General features: G+C 41.2%; 2 protein-coding genes and 1 long non-coding RNA gene across 3 annotated transcripts; 1 reads left to right on the top strand and 2 right to left on the bottom strand.

Annotated features, from left to right (window-relative positions):
* Positions 1-902: 902 nt before the first annotated feature.
* LOC104426308 lies at positions 903-2,140 on the top strand. Its single transcript, XR_721836.3, has 3 exons — positions 903-1,094; positions 1,229-1,479; positions 1,604-2,140. It is a non-coding gene; the product is annotated as an uncharacterized LOC104426308 (long non-coding RNA).
* A 1,057-nt stretch (positions 2,141-3,197) lies between these two features.
* LOC104426306 (protein EDS1L) lies at positions 3,198-6,133 on the bottom strand. The gene is made up of 3 exons (XM_010039305.3): positions 5,691-6,133; positions 4,379-5,125; positions 3,198-4,258 (listed from the first exon to the last, which is right to left on the bottom strand). The coding sequence occupies exons 1-3, from the start codon at positions 5,997-5,999 to the stop codon at positions 3,527-3,529; spliced, it is 1,788 nt and encodes a 595-aa protein (XP_010037607.2). The 5' UTR covers positions 6,000-6,133; the 3' UTR covers positions 3,198-3,526.
* A 9,955-nt stretch (positions 6,134-16,088) lies between these two features.
* Positions 16,089-19,195, bottom strand: LOC108956299 (protein EDS1). Its single transcript, XM_018865520.2, has 3 exons — positions 18,785-19,195; positions 17,419-18,165; positions 16,089-16,984 (listed from the first exon to the last, which is right to left on the bottom strand). The coding sequence occupies exons 1-3, from the start codon at positions 19,103-19,105 to the stop codon at positions 16,250-16,252; spliced, it is 1,803 nt and encodes a 600-aa protein (XP_018721065.2). The 5' UTR covers positions 19,106-19,195; the 3' UTR covers positions 16,089-16,249.
* Positions 19,196-20,056: the final 861 nt, after the last annotated feature.

Here is a 20,056-nt window from a genome sequence, read left to right as displayed (position 1 = left end):
GACACAGACTGGCATCGACAAAGTCATGCCTTTGACAACATCAGTGTTTTTGCATAAATTCTCATCCCTTTTCTTTTTCCTTCCTTCTTTTTTCCTTTTCCCTTTTCTTTGACGCAAACTGGCATCGACAAAGTCATGCCTTTGACGACGAATTTATGCTCCAACTTCAATGGCGACCTTGTTGTGGTGCTCCAATTGAAAGTAATTACTAGGGATGAGAATGTTTCATAATATAATTTGAAACTTGAGAATCGGATAGGTTTCTATTGGAACATGGATCTTTTAACCTAGAACTTGAGATAAGTTTTCGTATTATTATTTTATTTTTTTTGGTCTATCTATATGCAATCTTACTATATTCCAAGACGTTTGATAATTAGTGTATAATTTGAAATCATTATTTTGAACTTTCATTTTATAATTGAGATTTTTATTTTGTTAATATTTCATATTTTATCCCGTGTCTGAATATAAGTTACGATCAGTAAATTGTAACAGCACATGATGATCATTAAAGATAATAATTTACTATAATCGTTTTAATAATACAAGTGGAAACAAAGTTTGGTACTTATAACAAGATAGATTCTAGATTCCAAGTCATGCAGGAAAGTTTCCAAATTCTCAAAAACAAGGAATCAATTCCGATGGGTCGGGTTCCAAATAAAATATTTACAAAATCTGGAACTTCACACTCCTAATAATCTCGATTTGTGCAGAGTAAAGGCCCCAACTCGGCCATCTTGTACCCGATTGGAGGCCCGCGAAAGTGCTCCTCTTCAAGATCCGAAATGGCTGATCGAGGGCCCTAACGAGACAGTCCAGCTCGTTCACATGGCCCAATAACCTCCCTTTCTGGTTCTTCTTCAACTCGCCCTCCGAAGTCGCCACTATTTGGGGGGAAGAGAGAGCAGCACGCTTGTTTTGCGGAGGAGCTGCGAAGGTGAAGAGAAAGTGGAGAGATCGCCCAAGTCGGAGGCGGCGGTCGGAGAAGAGGAATGCCGATTTTGAGATGGAATTCTCGTAGTGGTTTGTGATGGGAGCATGCAACTCTTTCCTCTCTTAATTATGATTAGTTGCTTTGCCTTCTCAAGGTGAGACATCTGGTGTTAGATCCTCTTGCCATTTTATTGCTGATATCACATTCAGAGTGCCAGTAATCATTGAATATGCTAGCTGGACAGAGTTGCATGTAATTAACTCCCACTTTCTTTGCATTAATGGACAGAAAACAGAGCGTCATTGCATGAAGAGGTGAGACAAGGCTTGGGTATCGTTGCTGCTGCTGCTGTTGTACATTAAGGGTCTGGCCAGTCATGAACTTACAGCATGTTTAAAACAAGATAGCCCGCCCCATTTACCATGTTCATATATGCACACGCGCTCCAGAATATACTTAGGACTTACCTCTAACTGATCCATCCACTCTGCCGACAGGCCCTGGTGGTCAAGACTCAAGAATATGTAGTTTACTAGAAGGTAAGTAGTACATTTTCAGAGGCTGTCTTTTACTTAGTTCTCTATTTTGCATCATTATTCCTTACATATATACTTTGGGTAGGCCAGACGTAGCATGGCTGACGTGTATCTATTCATTTGGCAGGAAAAATATTGTCTGGAGCTATCCATATCATGTGAATAATGAATATAACCTCAAGACTTATGTTCCTTAGGATCAACCCTTAAGATCTTTTTAATGAGTATACACATTTTGAAGTGGGAAAAGATTATTCTTGGAGGCAAAATCACATCAGATGAAAGATTCGAGATGTCGTGGAACAATTGTAGGAGGCGATTCATGTTTCTCTTTATAGTACTAGTATTTCATCTGGAGGTATGTAAAATAGGTTCTTCAAGTGAAGAATTCTGTACATCTCTCACTACTATGTGGAGAAACAATTATGGCAGTTAGCCTAGTGGTCATGGGTGGGTTGGGGGTTTGGACATGTGACATTGTAACTTAGGGTTGAGGGGTTGACCCCCGAGAAAGTCAAAAGAAAAATTATCGAAATCCATTTGTGAACCTTTGTTTGTATGGACTTTATGCACTTCTAATTGTCTTTGGATGGTGTTTCCCCATAATTCGATCTCTGTATTGTAAATAACAAGATTTGGGTATCTAGCTGGTGCTTTGAAGCTATTGGATTGGTTCCTTGTTCGACAATGTAGTTGATCTTACTTAAATGTTGCCATTACTTAATAGGTTGATTGAGTGATGCAAGAATTGCCTCTACTTCAGGAATTACTCTAGCTTTGAAGCACATCACTATGCACATGTTTGGTAGTTGTCGTAAGCATATGTGGAAATGCACTTTCATTCAGTACAGCCAGTTGTATCTAATGTCGTACCGGGAGGTGTTTTCTGTTTTTTCTTCTTTTGGTTTCAAATGATTCTCGACCATGCACTGTTTTTTAAGCTGGAAGTTCAGGTGGTACGTCTTTGGTAAATGATTCTCGACTTTCTGGCTCTCTTCCATCATCCTCACTTCCTTGGGTGTGCTTATGCATTTGGACATGTGGAGACATGGCATTATCGGGTTCTTACAATAGGCGACCCGTATTTCTCGTGCTTAGGCTTCCCTCAGGTCTTTGCTATTATGCCTTTGTTCTCCTTTCTTTTTCTTTTCTTTTGTTTTTTTTGGTCGGTGTTCTCCTTTCTTATCTTGCACAATGTTTTGCCTATTCCTTTCTGTCTCACCTTGGCAATTCAAAAATGTTTTTGTCTTCATTTTGTGCGGTGGACTTGGCTGATAGGCACTAATACATAGGAAGCTGATGTCTTTTAGATGCAAAACTCTGGCTAGTTTGTATTAAGGTACCGTATGACAACCAATTAGAGAAGGCATGTTATCTGATTTTACAGCGATGCTATCAGGTGGTTCTGCAATCAGCTCTGGTTTTTTTCTCTATATTGCAGAGTCTAATAAGAAACAAGGAGTTCTACATGGCTTAATAATGCACATCATTTGCATCAGCTCTTCACAGGAGCAACTCTATGGTTTCTTCCATCTTTTTGTCCTTTCGTGTGCTAAGGATCTTTGCAGACATGAAGAAGACTTCAGAGGTTCTCCTCTTGGTTTTTGAAGGTAATTTGTTTCATTGGCGACATTTCTCTTGCGGAGACAATCAACTGAAAAGGGGTATGACCCTCTTTGCATGATGCCAGTCAGTTGCTGGGTCTGGCTTCGCAAACAACATTTCAGCAGCAAGCGGAATTTTCAGCTTGGCATGTATTTCTGATGCAGAACTTCAGCTTAAGGTCTGCTAAAAATATGACAATTTCGCTAGAGTTATCTAGAATAATCTTTACAAATATTTTGTCAATAGAAGCAGTTGGAAATAGAGATAGAAAGGAGCCCACGTCATTATGCGCAGAAGAATCCAAGAAATAATCTCTCTATCAAGTGACTTGGATGATAGTCAGAGTGGGGATTAAATGGAAAACACCATCATAAGACTATGTCCGTGAAGAAACCCTATAAATAGCGAAGGTATTTTGCTACTCTGAGAATTAGCAATTCAAGTCTCACTCGACAGGTATCGGAAGTAGGTTGTGCAACTCAACATGGTCTTTACACAGAGCTTGCCACCACTCAACGAGCGTGCTCTTTTGTAAGAACACATCACTCTCCACCTCGTTGTTTTTGTACCATTCTTTAAGGCGGTTCCCCAGAACCGGAACCTCGTCCTTTATTGCTTCCCATGGTTCAATTCTGAGCTCCTCCACCTTGGCCCAAAAGCTGGATTCACCATAAAAATGTTTGAGCGACTGCTGCGACTGCTGCATCTGTGGCAACTGCTCCGCATATTCTCGCCATCTTTGAGGAAATTTGTACCGACTTGGCCTGTTTCCTTCCCTCATGTAATGACCTGAATCATCAGTCATAGAGAGTCGATAGTAGTTGGCTATGTCTAATGGCTCCACGAGTCGGCGAAACCGCGTGCCGAGATCCACCCATTCTTTATCTCCCTCGAATCCATCGGGGAGCTGCCTGTGTCTTAGCATTTCGATAATCTCGTCCCAGATGGCTGCCAGTTCAAGTCTCTTTACGTTAGCCTTGAAGTCTTCCTCCTTCCTTTGCAATTTGAAAGCATCGTAATATCCCACATCGTCCCCCTTGCTCGCGGTCCGGTACTTTTCTAATGCGTCGAGGTATCTCTCTATGTCGCCCTTCTTGCCTTCGATCTTTTTCTGGTTATCCTGTTTCCTCTTCTCCAACTCTCCAGCGGCACGAAGGTACAGCCTCACTGATGCGTCCTATAATCACAAGATCGGAATATACAATCATCTTTTCTCAATAATTTAAAAGATTATTAGGGAACTAGACAGTTCATTTTTCACATAAAATCCTTGAACCAGATAAAATATCGACCATACTAGGTTAAGGTCATTTAATGCGGCATCATCTGAGCTGAGAGGCAATTCTCGGAGGTTCTTCAAACAAACAACATTGTCCAGGGCCAGGCTTTGCTCTAATGCTTCTTTATATGTCCAATGTGCCTTCAAGCTTTTCTCTGCTATATTTGGAAGCTCTCTTTCGGACTCGATCTGTAAAGAGTAAAACAACAGTTGAAGGATCACATCCGGGTTCTTCACGACCACCAACCTGCCAGTCTCAGTGCAAAAGACATAATTCCCACTCGGTCGGTAAGGGCTTGGCTTGATGAATCTAGACATAGTGTCAAATAAGGTATTTTTGCTTCCTGTCAGTTGGCAAGCTGCATAGTTTGCAACACATGATGCATTCTTGAGCACATTCACGAAAAAGGAAGTCAAGTTGTCAATTGAAGCAGGTTTGTAACGTGGGTCAGAGGAAAGGTCGATTTCTTTTAGCAACTCCCCTGTAGAGGAGGGAGGAGCGAGTAGAATCCTGGGAACGATGTCGAGCTTCGTAACAAAGTGGACAAAGCAATCAGACCAACGCTCACGCTGGATGGCGTGGCAGAAGGTGTGGTCAGTGGCAAGTGGGGATCCGAATGTTAAACAGAAAAAGCGGGGAGTCTCCGTTTTCTTCAATCGTTTGTGCTCCTCAAGGAACCAAACAGTCGCGTAAATCGCGATTGGACCGCCCGACGAATGGCCTGTAAATATTATCTGCTCATTACCGCCCAACGCATTTGCCACCTGAAAATCAAAGACAAGTACAGGTTTATATCTGACTGTTTATTTTCTTGCCTTGATGATGCTCGGTCAATGATGAACATCCTTTTACTGCTAATGGTAGGTTGAGAGAAATTCAAACTAAACCATCTATCTTATTGCTATTGTCTAATAGACACGGAGGGAGTTGTTCTTCAAATTCCAAGTCGTGGAGACTACATTTATAAAGTAGTCTACCCAACTTGGGGATTTACTTTAACAAGGTAAGAAGCCGATAACCTGGTACGGTAAATTGCAAACTGAAAGCAAATCAGATCGTGCTTGTTATGCGATCATGAGTAAATTACTAGTGCAAGCTCTAGTTTCCAATCTATAGTGTTCCGGCAACAGTTTCTACGGACTGAACTGGACCCGGTAAGGCACGCCTGGAAGCTGAAAGTAGGCACAACTCGAGTTTCCTGATCTTCAAATAAAACTTGGTAAACTCTAGAAATGGCCTTAAAATTCCTGGGTGAGAATTACTGCCACCGACTCCTTGATGCGTTGAAACAACGGCCAAAACAGAGCATCATTCAAGATTCAAGAATACCTTGGAGCGGAGATCATCCAGAATACGTAGGAATCTCTCCATGAACGCCTTGTTGACCCTGGCGTCCTCATCCATGCCGATGTTCCTGAGAGAAGGGAACTTCTCACGGTCGATCCAGGTATCTCCAAAGGGCTCGGCCTTGCTGTCTTCAGGAAACCAGTCCTTGGGAGACCATGATCCTGGGAAGGCCACGATGACCTCCGAAGAGCTGCCGCGAATAGTCAGCTCCTGTCGATTGTCATGTGCTTCGATGGATGCAGAGAAGGCTGTCTTGATCACTTCAGCTTTGGTCCCAAGATTGCTGAACATGTCTATGGTCTGTGTGTAAATGTGCTATGCTCTTCTCTGTGAGCTTCTCTCTTTCTGCAAAATGTGCTTGTTTGGCGGTTTGGCTGGGAGAGGAAAGGTACAGGCACATGGAGTTCGGTTGAAGTTCCTCAAATGTCCCTTCGACAATCGTTCGGTGGAGGCGACGGAACACGAGCCTTAAATGATCTCAATCGTCCATCACGCGGGTGGGGCCCCCCCATGAGTCTTTGCGTCGAGTGGCTGTGATTGGTGGAATAGGATGCGAGGCTGGTGATGTTTTGGGCAATTGAGCGGTTATTGACTCGAATTATTCTTGACTTGTCTTTTGGATGGCGGCTGAGCCAATGGATAGAGATACGACCACAGTCGTGTTTTTAATTAGTTAATACAAGTTGGATAGAGTTATGTAATAGGAGCTGAAGTTATCCCTTGGGTAAGCACCATACAATTCACATTTTGATCGAGGAAATTAAAATGGAGCCACTTGAGAAGTGGGGATTACCTATTTGAAAAGGAAAAAAAAGTTGGGGATTGTAATTCTTTCCTAACTTAATGCTTAATACACCAAAAGATAACGATAAGAATGTATATGATTTCATGCGACTTTAGGTGTTCGGCTTTTGATAAGTAGCCATGTTCCCAAGTCTTCAAAAATAAAAAAATAAAATGTACCATAATTTTGAATCAAGAAGGTATTTACACACGATGAATCTATTACATAATAGTAGCATGTGGTGCAATATACCAATCAAGAATAAGATGTGTACAAACTATATACACATAGCATCAAGTAGGATAAGCTTCATAGCACGCGAGCAATGATAATCGATCGCCAAAGTCATCATCATCATTGGACAATCGGGATTATGCTACAAGACATCAGATTGGGAGTCACGTGAGAGTTAAGGATCGCATATTTTTAAATTTTAAAGAAAAAGTCGGGTATTGCCTTTCTTTTATAATTTGAAATGCTGAAGTTTCTTTTGTTAGTGATTCCATATTGCAAGTACTCATACCCTTCTAAAATTCTTTTGATTTTGATGGGAAGCCGTGTTTCAACTTTTCATTAAATAAAAATAAATAAACGAAAAGAAAATGCAGAAGTCTATTTCCTAAAATTTAATCAGTAACCCAATCAACAGAACCTGGTCCCCCAAACGTGTACTCTTCAATGAGAACGAAAAATTGCCGAGTCAACGAGATTAGCAAAGTCTTATGACAACCGGATGACCCAAGAGCAACGATTGTCGGTTCAACAAGATATCTGCCAGGAAACATCTCAGGTTGGACATGAACGCGTGTTTTTGCACGGGTTCGGGCCTTTTGATGAGCACGTGAAGCGATTCCAGAGAATCATATTCGAAAAAGTCAAAGATGGAGAACAAAAGGGATTCCTCATGGCGTGATGGTTAATCAAACGGACGGAGGCTGGCATCCACAACGTCACGCCTACGACGACGAATTTATGCTCCAATTTCAATGGCAACCCGCCTCTTATGGTGCTCCAATCGAAAGTAATTAATACAGTTGAGCATGGTTTCAGGATGGAATTTGGAACTTGAAAACCAAATAAAAATCCTCTAGGTTTTCATGTTTTTTTTTTTTGTCTATATCTATGCATGATTCTGTTGTATTTCATGACATTTGATGATAAGTATATAATCTGAAACCATTAATCTGAACTTCTATTTTATAATTGAGACTTTACCATGTTAATGTTGCATATTTTTTCATATATATAAATATAAGTTATGGTCAGTGAATTGTAGTGGCAAGTGATGGTCATTAAATGTCATAATTCACTATAATTGTTCAATTAATAATACAAGTGAAAATCGACTTTGAAACCTGTGACAAGGTAAATTTTAGGTTTCAAGTTAATATAAGTAAAAACCGACTTTACAACCTGTAACAAGGTAGGTTTTAGATTTCAAGTTATACATAAAAGTTTCAAGATTATAAAAAATGAGGAATCTGTTCCAATGGATAAATTCAAATACAATATTTACAAAATATGGAATCGCTCACTCCTAGTAATCTCGATTTGTGGAGAGTGGAGGCCCTGATTCGGGCCATCTTGTACCTGATTGGAGGCCCACGAACGTGCTCCTCTTCAAGATCCGAAATGGCTTATCCAGGGCCCTAACGAAACAGTCCAGCTCGCTCACATGGCCCAATACCCTCCCTTTCCGGTTCTTCTTCTTCTTCTGCAACTAAGTCCTTGTCTCAAAGAATCCAAATTGAGTTTCAACTAGTTAGGGGTGCATGACAACCATTCTGTTTCGAGAAATAGTTTCTGGAACAGAAATATATTTTTCTATTTCTATTTCTAGAATAGTTTCTAAGCAAAAATAACTATTTGATAACTTGAGACAAAATTTCTACTCTAAAAATAGAAATTCGTTTGATAACAACACAAAATTTCTTCATTTCCGAGTCGTCGGCCGGCGCGCAGTGACCGGCGACCGCACGGGCGGCGGCGGCGACCGCACAAAAGGCGGCGGCGGCCGACCGGCGGCGGCGGCGGGCGACGGTCAGCAGCGGCGGCGGCGGTCGGTCGGCGGGCGGCGGAGGAGGAGGAGGAGGAGGCAAGACGTCGTAGAGAAGATGAGAGTTACCGAAATTAGGGTTTGTGGAAGAAATTATTTCTAAAGTGGGAACATATTATTCTTGGAGGCAAAATCACATCTGATGAAAGATTCGAGATGTACTGGAACAATTGTAGGAGGCGATTCATGTTTCTCTTTATAGTACAAGTATTTCATCTGGAAGTAAGTAAAATAGGTTCTTCAAGTGAAGAATCCTGTACAGCTCTCATTACTATGTGGAGATTCAATTATGGCAGTTGGCCTAGTGGTCATGGGTGGGTTGGGGGTTTGGACATGTGACATTGTAACTTAGGGTTGAGGGGTCGATCCCCGAGAAAGTCGAAAGAAAAATTATCGAAATCCATTTGTGAACCTTCGTCTGTTTGGACTTTATGCACTTCTAATTGTATTTACTTTTTTGGATGGTGTTTCCCCATAATTCGATCTCTGTATTTTAAATAATAGGATTTGGGTATCTAGCTAGTGCTTTGAAGCTATTGGTTTGGTTCCTTGTTTGACAGTAGTCGATCTTACAACTGTTGCAGTTACTTAATAGGTTGATAGAGTGATGCAAGAATCGCCTCCACTTTAGGAATTACTCTAGTTTGAAGCACATGACCATGCACATGTTTGGTAGTCGTCGAAGTTCGGGTAAGCATATGGGAAATGTACTTTCATTCAGTACGGCCGGATGTATCTAATGACATACCAAGAGGTGTTTTCTGTTTTTCCTTTTTTTGGTTTCATTCTGGAGAGAATGATTCTTGACCATGCACTGTCTTTTAAGCTGGAAGTTCAGGTAGTACGTCTTTGGTAACTGATTCTCGACTCTCTTCCTCTCTTTCATCATCCTCACTCCCTTGCGCGTGCTTATGCATTTGGACACATGGAGATGTGGCATTTTTTGTGTTCTTCCAATAGGCAAACCCTTTTTTTTTTTTTTGCGCTAAGGATTCCCTCAGGTCTTTGCTGTGCCTTTGTTCCCCCATCTTATCTTGTACAGCAATGTTTTGCCTATTTTTTCTGCCTCTCCTTGGCAATTCAAAAATGTTTTTGTCTTCATTTTGTGCGGTGGACTTGGCTGATAGGCACTAATACATAGGAAGCTGATGTCTTTTGGATGCAAAACTCTGGTTAGTTTGTGAAGGATTTTGATGAACAGAACAATGAATGGAAGCAAGAAGGAAAGATGATTCAGAGAGTAAAATTCGTCTATTATTGAACTGAGTGCTCTGTTTCAATGAATAAGAAGGTACCTCCTCTTGCCTTTCTCTTATCAGCTTTTATATCTGCTGAAGTGCTCTAAACTGAATGAAAACTAACTAGCTTAACAAGTACTAACAAACTAACTGAATTAAAGAACGAGTTTGACTTTACAAATTGAAAATTGAAAACCGATTTCTAAAAGGTAAATCAATTTCACGAATTCTGTAATCTCTTTGTTAACTTCTCTGTTTTCATCAGCTTTCTTATTGCTGCTACTTTTGAACTCACTTTCACCTTCTTCATTTCCTCTTGTTCTTGAAGTCTTCTTTCTTCTTTCCTCTGTTTCTATCAGCACCCATATCTTGTGTTATACTCTTAACATCCCCCCTCAAATTGGTAGGAGGTAGTATACCGATACCCAATTTGATCCGTAGAGTAGAATGTGTGAGCCGTGTTAAGGCTTTAGTGAAAATGTCGGCAAGTTGACATTTGCTCGGAACATATTGAACTCGAAGAGAACCGAAAGAAACTTTCTCACGGACAAAGTGGAAGTCGACTTCAATATGTTTGGTGCGAGCATGGAGAACGGGATTTGCTTGTGAGTGAGATAGCGGTGATTGTCACAAAAGAGAAGAGTTGGAGAATGCAAAGGTTGGCCAATATCACGGAGAACAAAACTAATCCAAGTTAGATCGGGTAGCCGAGGCAAGTGCTCTATATTCGGCTTCGGTGGAGGAGCGAGAGACAGTAGATTGTTTCTTAGCTGCCCATGAAATGAGATTTGATCCAAGAAAGGTACAAGTAACCGATTATTGATCGTCGGGTCTCTACACCAGCCCGATCTCATCGAGAAGCCATATAAATGCATAGAGCTGTGGGAACGAATGAAGAGGCCAAGATGAATTGTGCCTTTAACATACCGAAGGACCCTTTTTAATCGATGAAGATCGCCTACAGTAGGCTGTTGCATTTTCTGGCATAATAGATTTGTGGCAAAAGCAAGATCAGGACGTGTTATAGTCAAATATTGTAATCCACCAACTAAACTTCGATATTCAACTTGGATTGGAGAAAGGGTGTGATCGGTTTGAGGATAACGGTTTGCGGGGACAAGGGAGTGGAGATTGGTTTCTGATCGACCATGTGTGCTCGTTTGAGTAGGTCAAGAGCATATTTAGTTTGACACAAAAACAGTTACGAGTGGTACGTTTTGCTTCAATTCTAAGAAGTAGTGAAGATGGCCAAGATCTTTCATATGAAAGTGAAGACGAGAGACCGAATCGAGACTATGTAGTAATGTGTCACGAGCTGCCGCCAAGATAATGTCGTCCACATATAATAGCAGCGGGACTATCTCTTGGCCATTTCTCAATATAAAGAGAGATGGATCTTGGTACTACGAAGAAACCAACTTCAAGGAGGAAGTTGCTGAACTTATCGAACCGGGCACGTGGTGCTTGGCGAAGCCCATAAAGGGACTTCTTAAGAAGACAGGACATCTTTGAGATTTGTGTGGATGAACAAAGCCGGGAGGGCTGCTTTGCATATAGACTTGTTTCATTCAAGTTGCCATGAAGAAATGCATTTTCACATCAAGTTGATGGATCTCACAGTTCTGTACTATTGCAACCGAGAGCACAATGCGGATAGTGGCATGCTTGACAACGGGGCTAAATGTTTCGCAAAATCCACTCCTTCTTCCCCGATGAAAGCCCTTGGCTACTAACCGAGCCTTTAGACGATCAAGGCGCCATCTGGTGCAAGTTTTGTCTTGTATACCCACTTGCAACCAATAACATTCATCGGCTAGTGCGAGGAACTAGTATCCAAGTCTGATTTTCATCTAATGCATCCATTTCATCTTTCATGGCTCTATACCAGCCTTGATCTGCTAGTGCGAGATTTAAGTGAGCGTGGCTCGGGGAGGCACTTGATATTCAGCTAAGCAGGCATATCGAGGATTGATCTTTACAATGCCAGATTTGGATCTAGTTTGCATAGGATGAGTAGATGATATGTGTGATGAGATAATTGGGGAAGAAGAAGTTCGAGCAACAGTAGGATCACCTGGTGATTCAGTGGTGGAGATAGAAGCTCCTAATTCTGCAGAGTTAGTTCGAGACAAATGATCCAAAGAAGAGGTTGAGGAGGATGCTGAATTTAAAGAATCAGCAGATGTTATGGGCAATGGAGATGAAGACAAGGCTGAATGTGATTCTGAACTAGGAGAGTCCCGTAAGTGAGCTGCATTGATGATGTTGTTGTTACGTAAATGGTTTGTACGTTCGAGATAATGTGGATTGTTTGCCTTCTTCATTTGGAGAGTTGAAGAATTGAGCTTCCTTTGTCCACGCTTGATATAGTTTTGTATGATGAGGATAGTCTGTGTCGGTTTCGAGTAAATGGAAAGAAACTTTCATCAAATACAACATGGCGACTAATGTATATATGACCAGTGGTGGGAATAAGACACCGATATCCCTTATGGCGATCAACTTTGTAACCTAAGAATACACAAGTAAGAGATCTTGGATCAAACTTGTTTTGTGCATAGGTCCGAGACATGGATAGCATGCACACCCAAAGATCCCGAGATGATCATAACTTGGTTGTTGGGCTGATATAGCATAGTGTAGGGCGACTTCATTTGTAACTTTGGAGTGGGAAGTAGATTAACCAAGTAGTTTGCTGTTATAAATGCATCAACCCAAAACTTTAAAGGAAGTCTTGCATGATAAAGCATAGCCGGACCAATCTCAATAATGTGTCGATGTTTTCTTTCGGATATGCCATTACGTTCGGGTGTGTAAGGACGGGACGGACGTTGTTGAATTCCACAATTACGTAGATGAGACTTGAATTTGTGGCTGATGAATTCTCCTCCACCATCACATTGGAAGACCTTGATTCTACAATCAAACTGATTTTCTACTAACTTCGAAACATGAGAAAGACATTATAGAAATCTGACTTTAGTTTCGGATAAAGCCAGCTAAATCGAGAGAAGTTGTCCACAAAAATCACATAATACTTGAAGTGCTGAAATGAATTAACTGGAGAAGGTCCCCGGATGTCACAATGAATCTGTTCTAAGGGTCTAGAAGCTACGAGTCGATAATGGGAAGGGTAAAGCAAGGTGCTCTTAGCTATTTTACAACTCCCGCATATAGATCGCAGCTTTGTATTGCAGTGAATTAACTGATTCTTCATGTACTCCAAGACCTTCAAGTTCGTGTGGGCTAAACGTTGGTGCCACACATCTTCTCCAACTGCCCCGTGTTTTTGAGTAAAGAGGACTTCAGAACACGAGGGTCTACTCGGTAGAGTCCATTAACTTTCCTTCCGAGCATCTTGATTCTCTGGATGAGTGATCCTTTATATATACACCGATTTTGTCAAAGACAAACGAGCAAGGATAATCATCAGTTAATTTTGAGACTGACAGAAGATTTTTCTTAATTTCTGGAACAATTAACACATCATTCAAAGGTAAAGTATCCACTGTAGTAGGTAGTAAGGCATCACCAATATGAGTAATAGGTAAGCATAAGCCATTACCAATCATAACAAATTATCATTACCAATGTGTTTAGAGGAATTGTGAAGAATACCAGCATTAGCGGTGATGTGAGCTGTTGCGCCAGGTGTCCGGATACCATTCACGCCACCTGGTTCTTCAAGATGCATTGCTTTGCTAGTGCTGTTGGTATTTCCTCAGCTTGATAAGAGTTGTCGAATCTATACCAACAAGAAGAGCATCATGTCCGGGACGTTTGCGGATCGACACTCTAATCGAGTGTTTTCTCGTCACTCTATTTTCCCTGCAGATTTTTATGAAGGGTTAGATTTGATGAGTTAGAGGGATATGTCTTGATATCTGGATTTCTTTGTGTGGAACCAGCATACGGTCTAAAACCTTGACCGGAACCAATGCCGGGGATAGTGTTGAATTGCTTGAACTGTTGTTCCCCTTGATCATAACTTGGATTATTCATGTCGTAGCTTATACTTCTACCCGGAATATCCATAGCTGCGATATCGATTATTAAATGGACGTCCTCTTCCATAACTCCTGCCTCCACGAATATATCCTCTTGGTCCTCCAAAACTGCATTTTGTGCTGGTTCTCTGTCAAAAACTTCTCTTTGTAGAAGTTCGGTTTTCCTTGGCCATAATAGGCTAGATTAGGATCGATCGATTTGACGAGTAGTTCTGTAATCTTGCTTCAAATCTCTCCAAATGTGATATCACCTCATCATATTCAGGTTGTGGTTTTAAGCAATATATTGTGGTCTTAAAACTTTCATACTCGGACCTAAACCTTCCAAAACTCCAAACAATTTTGTTATTTCATCAACGGTTTCCCTATGGCCTTGAGTTGATCACGGATAGACTTGTATTCCCTAAGATATATAGCCAAAGCTCGATCACGTTTCGACATCCTTGCAACTTCCTCTTAACTCAAATTCTCGGCCACATGACTTTTTGTGTGAATCGGTTAAGTAGTGTCGCCAAACTTCAAACGCAGTATCTAAACCAATTATTAGGCTAAGTATGTTCTCTCGAGACAGCACCACTAATCCATGACGACACAAGTTGATCTGTCTTAATCCAATCATTGTAATCGGGGTTTATAATTTCAGTACCCTGTTCTTCTCCTTCAATTTGCAATGATTTGGCGGGTGGTGGACTTTCTCCACTAACAAAACCCGAACAGATCTTGACTTCTTAAAAACCTATGAAACCGAGCTTGCCAAAGAAGAAAATTTTCTTCGGCTAATTTGATGGTAACAAAGTTTGAGATGTTAACATGAATAGGGAATGGATACTTCTGCATCCTTGCTACCATTTTCACACTCATTCTTGAGGATTCTTTATTACAAACTAATCCCCCCGATTTTGCGAAACGTAGAACGAGTTGTGATTCTATTACCGATGATGATAAGAACTTGATTTAGAAGAAGAAACAACTCACCTGTTCTTCTTTAGTATTGAAAACCGATTTCCGATCCTCAAATGACGAGTACATACCACCATCAACATCAGAAGACAGCAATCGATGAAGCTTCAATCTGTAGATTCATCATCTTTTCATTGAGAAGAAGATGGATTCATACTCTCGAGGAAGACTGCTCACCATCAACACCGGAAGACAGCAATCGATGAAGCTTCAATCTGCTGTAGATTCATCATCTTTTCATTGAGAAGAAGGTGGATTCATACCCTCAGGAAGACTGCTCTGATACCATGAAGGATTTTGATGAACAGAACAATGAATGGAAGCAAGAAGGAAAGATGATTCAGAGAGTAAAATTCGTCTATTATTGAACTGAGTGCTCTGTTTCAATGAATAAGAAGGTACCTCCTCTTGCCTTTCTCTTATCAGCTTTTATATCTCGCTGAAGTGCTCTAAACTAAATGAAAACTAACTAGCTTAACAAGACTAACAAACTAACTGAATTAAAGAACAGAGTTTGACTTTACAAATTGAAAATTGAAAACCGATTTCTAAAAGGTAAATCAATTTCACGAATTACATGTAATCTCTTTGTTAACTTCTCTCGTTTTCATCAGCTTTCTTATTGCTGCTACTGAACTCACTTTCACCTTCTTCATTTCCTCTGTTCTTGAAGTCTTCTTTCTTCTTTCCTCTGTTTCTATCAGCACCCATATCTTGTGTTATACTCTTAACAGTTTGCATTGAGGTACTGTTGGACAACCTATTAGAGAAGGCATGCCATTTGATTTTACAGCAAAGCTATCGGCTGGTTCTGCAATCAGTTCTAGTCTTTTTCTCTATATAGAAGAGTCTAATAGGAAACAAGGAATTCTACATGGCTCAATAATGTACATTATTTGTATCAGCTCTTCACTGGAGCAATTCTATGGTTTCTTCCATCTTTTTCTCCTTTCGTGTGCTCAGGATCTTCGGGGACGTGAAGAAGACTTCAGAGGGTGTCTTTTTTTTTTTTGACGGGTAATTTGTTTCAGTGACGACATTTCTTTTACAGAGACAATCAGCTGAAAAGGGGTATGAACGTCTTTGCAGTTTGCATGATGCCAGCCAGTTGCTGGGACTGGCTTCTCAAACAACATTTCAGCAGCAAGCGGAATTTTCAGCTTGGCATGTATTTCTGTTGCAGGACTTTAGCTTATGGTCTGTTAATAATATGATCAATTTTAAAAAAGAGTTATCTGGAATAATCTTTACAAATATTTTGTCTGAAGAAACAGGTGGAAATAGAGATAGGAAGGAGCCCACGTCATTGTGCGCAGGAGAATCCAAGAGATAATCTCTATGAAGTGACTTGGATAACAGTCAAAGAGCGTGGATTAAATGGAGGACACTTGATAAGACTATGTCCGCGAAGAAAGCCTATGAATAGGCATATCAAACATATATATTGTACGAATACTGAAGGTATCTCGCTACTTTGAGAAATAGCAATACAAGTCTCACTCGACAGCTGGTGTCGGAAGAACGCCGCGCAACTCAGGATGGTCTTCACAGAGTTTTTGCCACCACTCAACGAGCGTGCTCTTTTGTAAGAACACATCATCCTCCACCTCCTTGTTGTTGTGCCATTCTGTAAGGCGGTTCCCCAGAACCAAAACCTCGTCCTTTATTGCTTCCCATGGTTTAGTTTTGAGCTCCTCCACCTTGGCCCAAAAGCTGGTTTCACCATAAAAATGTTTGAGCGACTGCTGCGACCGCTGCATCGGCGGCAACTGGTACTTGTGTTCTCGCCATCTTTGAGGAAATTTGTACCGACTTGGCCTGTTTCCTTCCTTCATGTAATGACCTGCATCGTCCGTCCTGGAGTGTCGATAGAAGTTGGCTATGTCTAGTGGCTCCACAAGTCCGCGAAACCGCGTGCCGAGATCCACCCATTCTTTATCTACCTCAAATTCATCGGGGAGCTGCCTGAGTCTTAGCATTTCAACAATCTCGTCCCAAATAGCTGCCAGTTCAAGTCTCTTTACGTTGGCCTTGAAGTCTTCCTCCTTCTTTTGCAATTTGAAAGCATCGTAATATCCCACACCTTCGTCCTCGCTCGTGGTCCGGTACTTTTTTAATGCGTCGAGGTATCTCTCTATTTCGACCTTCTTCCCTTGGATCTTTTTCTGGTTATCCTGTTTCCTCTTCTCCAACTCTCCAGCGGCACGAAGGCACAGCCTCGCCGTTGCGTCCTGTGATCACATTATCATATATTGTCAAATATTCAATCACCTTTTCTCAATAATTTAAAAAGATTATTAGAGAACTAGACAGTTCATTTTTCACATAAAATCCTTGGACCAAATAAAATATCGACCACACCAGGTTAAGATCATTTAATGTGGCATAATCTGAGCTGAGAGACAATTCTCAGAGGTTCTTCAAATAAACACAGTAATTTAAAAGATTATTGGGGAACTAGACAATTCATTTTTCACATAAAATTCTTGGACTAGACAAAATATCAACCATACCAAGTTAAGTTCATTTAATGCGGCATCATCTGAGTTGAGAGGCAATTCTTGGAGATTCTTCAAATAAACACAATAATTTAAATGATTATTAGGGAACTAGACAATTCATTTTTCACATAAAATCCTTGGACCAAATAAAATATTGACTATACCAGGTTAAGGTCATTTAATGCGGCATCATTTGAGCTTAGAGGCAATTCTTGGAGGTTCTTCAAATAAACAACATTGGCCGGGGCCAGGCTTTGGTCTACTGCCTCTTTATATGTCCAATGTGCCCTTAAGCTTTTCTGTGCTATATTCAGAAGCTCTCTTTCGGACTCGATCTGTAAAGCGCAAAACAACAGTTGAAGGACCGCATCCGAGTTCTTTACGACCACCAACCTACCAATCTCGGTGCAAAAAACATAATTCCCACACGGTCGGTAAGGGCTTGGCTTGATGAAATTAGACATAGTGTCAAATAGGGTATGTTTGCTTCCTGTCAGTTGGCAAGCTGCATAGTTTGCAACACATGATGCATTCTTCACCACTTTCACAAAAAAGGAAGTCAAGTTGTCAATTGTAGCGGGTTTGTGATGCGGGTCAGAGAAAGAGGCGATTTCTTTTAGCAACTCCTTTGTAGAGGAGGAAGGAGCGAGTAGAATCCTGGGAACAATGTCGAGTTTCGTAACAAAGTGGACAAAGTGGTCAGACCAACGCTCACGCCGGATGGCGTGGCCAAAGGTGCGGTCGGTGGTAATTGGGGACCCGAATGTTAAACAGAAAGCATGGGGAGTCTCCACTTTCTTTGATTTTTTGTGCTCCTCAAGGAACCAAACAGTCGCGTAAATTGCGATTGGACCGCCCGATGAATGGCCTGTAAATATTATCTGCTTATTATCGTCCAACGCCTTTTTCACCTGAAAATCAAAGACAAGTTCAGGTTCATTTCTGACTGTTTATTTACCTGCTTCAATGATGCTCGGTCAATGATGAACGTCCCGTTACTGTTAATGGTAGGTTGAGAGAGACTTAAACTAAACCATCTATGTCATTGTTATTGTCCAATGGACTTGGAGAGAGTGTTCTTCAAATTCCAATTATTGGAGACAACATTTACAAAGTGGTCTGCACAACGCGGGGATTTACCTTCGCAAGGTAAAAAGTTGATGACTCCGCACGGTAAATTGCAAACTGAAGCACACCAGATCGTGCTTGTCATGTGATCTATGTACCTAAATTTTCGTCACATGCTATGACTTGAGGGAAAGTACAGAACAGGCTGAGAGTTTCAATGGTAGAGGATGTGTGGTAATGACTAAATTACTAGTGCAAGCTCTAGTTTCCGATCTACAGTGTTCCGTCCACAGTTTCTACGGAAGGCAAAAGTAGGCACTACTCGAGTTTCCTGATTTTCAAATCAAACTTTGTGAACTCTAGAAATGGCCTTAAAATTGCTGTCCGAGAATTATTACTTCCGACTCTTCGACGCATTGAAACAACGGCTAAAACAAAGCATCATTCGAGATTCGAGAATACCTCGGAGCGGAGCCTTCCGCTTCCATCATCCAGAATACGTAGGAATCTCTGCATGAACGCCTTGTTGACCCTGGCGTCCTCATCCTTGCCGATGCTCCTGAGAGAAGGGAACTTCTTGCGGTCGATCTGGTCATCTCCGAAGGGCTCGGCTTTGCTGTCTTTAGGGAACCAGTCCTCGGGAGACCATGATCCGGGGAAGGCCACGATGACCTCCGAAGAGCTGTTGCGAATGCTCAGCTCCTGTCGATCGTCACGAGCTTCGATGGATGCAGACAACGCTGCCTTGATCACTTCATCTCGGGTCCCAAGATTGCTGAACATGTCCGTGGTCTGTGTGTAAATGTGCTATGTTCTTCTATGTGAGCTTCTCTCTTTCTGCAAAATGTGCTTGTTTGGTGGCTGGGAGAGGAAAGGTACAGGCCACATGGAGTTTTGGTTGAAGTTTCCTCAAATGTCCCTTCGACAATCGTTCGGTTGGGGCGACGGAACACGAGCCTCAAATGATCTCAATCGTCCATCACGCGGGTGGGCCCCCCATGAGTCTTTGCATCGAGCGGCTGGGATTGGCGGAATAGGGTGCGAGGCTGGTGATGTTTTGGGCAATCGAGCGCTTATTGACTCGAATTATTCTTGACTTGTCTTTTGGATGATGGTTGAGCCAATGCATATACGACCTCAGTCTTGTTTTTAATTAGTAAATACAAGTTGCATAGAGTTATTTAATAGGAGTTAAAGTTATCTCTTGGGTAGGCACGATACAATTCGGGTTCTGATTAGAGAAATCAAAGTGGAGCCACTTGAGAAGTGGAGATTACCTATTTGGAAAAAGAAAAAAAAAGTTAGAGATTGTATTTCTTTCTTAACTTAATGCTTAATATACCAAAAGATAACGATAAGAATGTATATGCGACTTTAGGTGTTCAGCTTTGGATAAATGGCCATGTTCCCAACTCTTCAAAAATAAAAGAAAATAAAAAGTACCGTAATTTTGAATCAAGAAGGTATTTTCACGCGATGGATCTATCACATAGTGACATGTGGTGCAATTTACCAATCAAGAATAAGATGTGTACAAACTATACACACATGGCATCAAGTAGGATGAGATTCATAGCATGCGAGCAATGATAATCGATCGCCACATGAAGTCATCACTGTCATGGGACAATCGGGATTATGCTTCAAGATATCAGATTGGGAGTCACGTGAGAGTCAAGGATCGCCTATTTTTAACTTTTAAAGAAAAGGTTGGGTATTGCCTTTCTTTTATAA

This window comes from Eucalyptus grandis, chromosome 11 (assembly GCF_016545825.1).
Source record: "Eucalyptus grandis isolate ANBG69807.140 chromosome 11, ASM1654582v1, whole genome shotgun sequence".
In the NCBI taxonomy this organism is placed as follows: Eukaryota; Viridiplantae; Streptophyta; class Magnoliopsida; order Myrtales; family Myrtaceae; genus Eucalyptus; species Eucalyptus grandis.
Note: the sequence above shows the minus strand (reverse complement) of the source record. Positions and strands in the feature narration are given on the sequence as shown.

Excerpts from the sequence above, each read along its gene's own strand:
- LOC104426306 (XM_010039305.3), bottom strand. The coding sequence starts at position 5,999 with ATGTTCAGCAATCTTGGGACCAAAGCTGAAGTGATCAAGACAGCCTTC. Across the intron at positions 5,126-5,690 it reads TGGATGATCTCCGCTCCAAG|GTGGCAAATGCGTTGGGCGG; the intron begins GTATTCTTGAAT and ends TTTGATTTTCAG. Across the intron at positions 4,259-4,378 it reads CATTAAATGACCTTAACCTA|GACGCATCAGTGAGGCTGTA; the intron begins GTATGGTCGATA and ends TTGTGATTATAG.
- LOC108956299 (XM_018865520.2), bottom strand. The coding sequence starts at position 19,105 with ATGTTCAGCAATCTTGGGACCCGAGATGAAGTGATCAAGGCAGCGTTG. Across the intron at positions 18,166-18,784 it reads GCGGAAGGCTCCGCTCCGAG|GTGAAAAAGGCGTTGGACGA; the intron begins GTATTCTCGAAT and ends TTTGATTTTCAG. Across the intron at positions 16,985-17,418 it reads CATTAAATGACCTTAACCTG|GACGCAACGGCGAGGCTGTG; the intron begins GTATAGTCAATA and ends ATGTGATCACAG.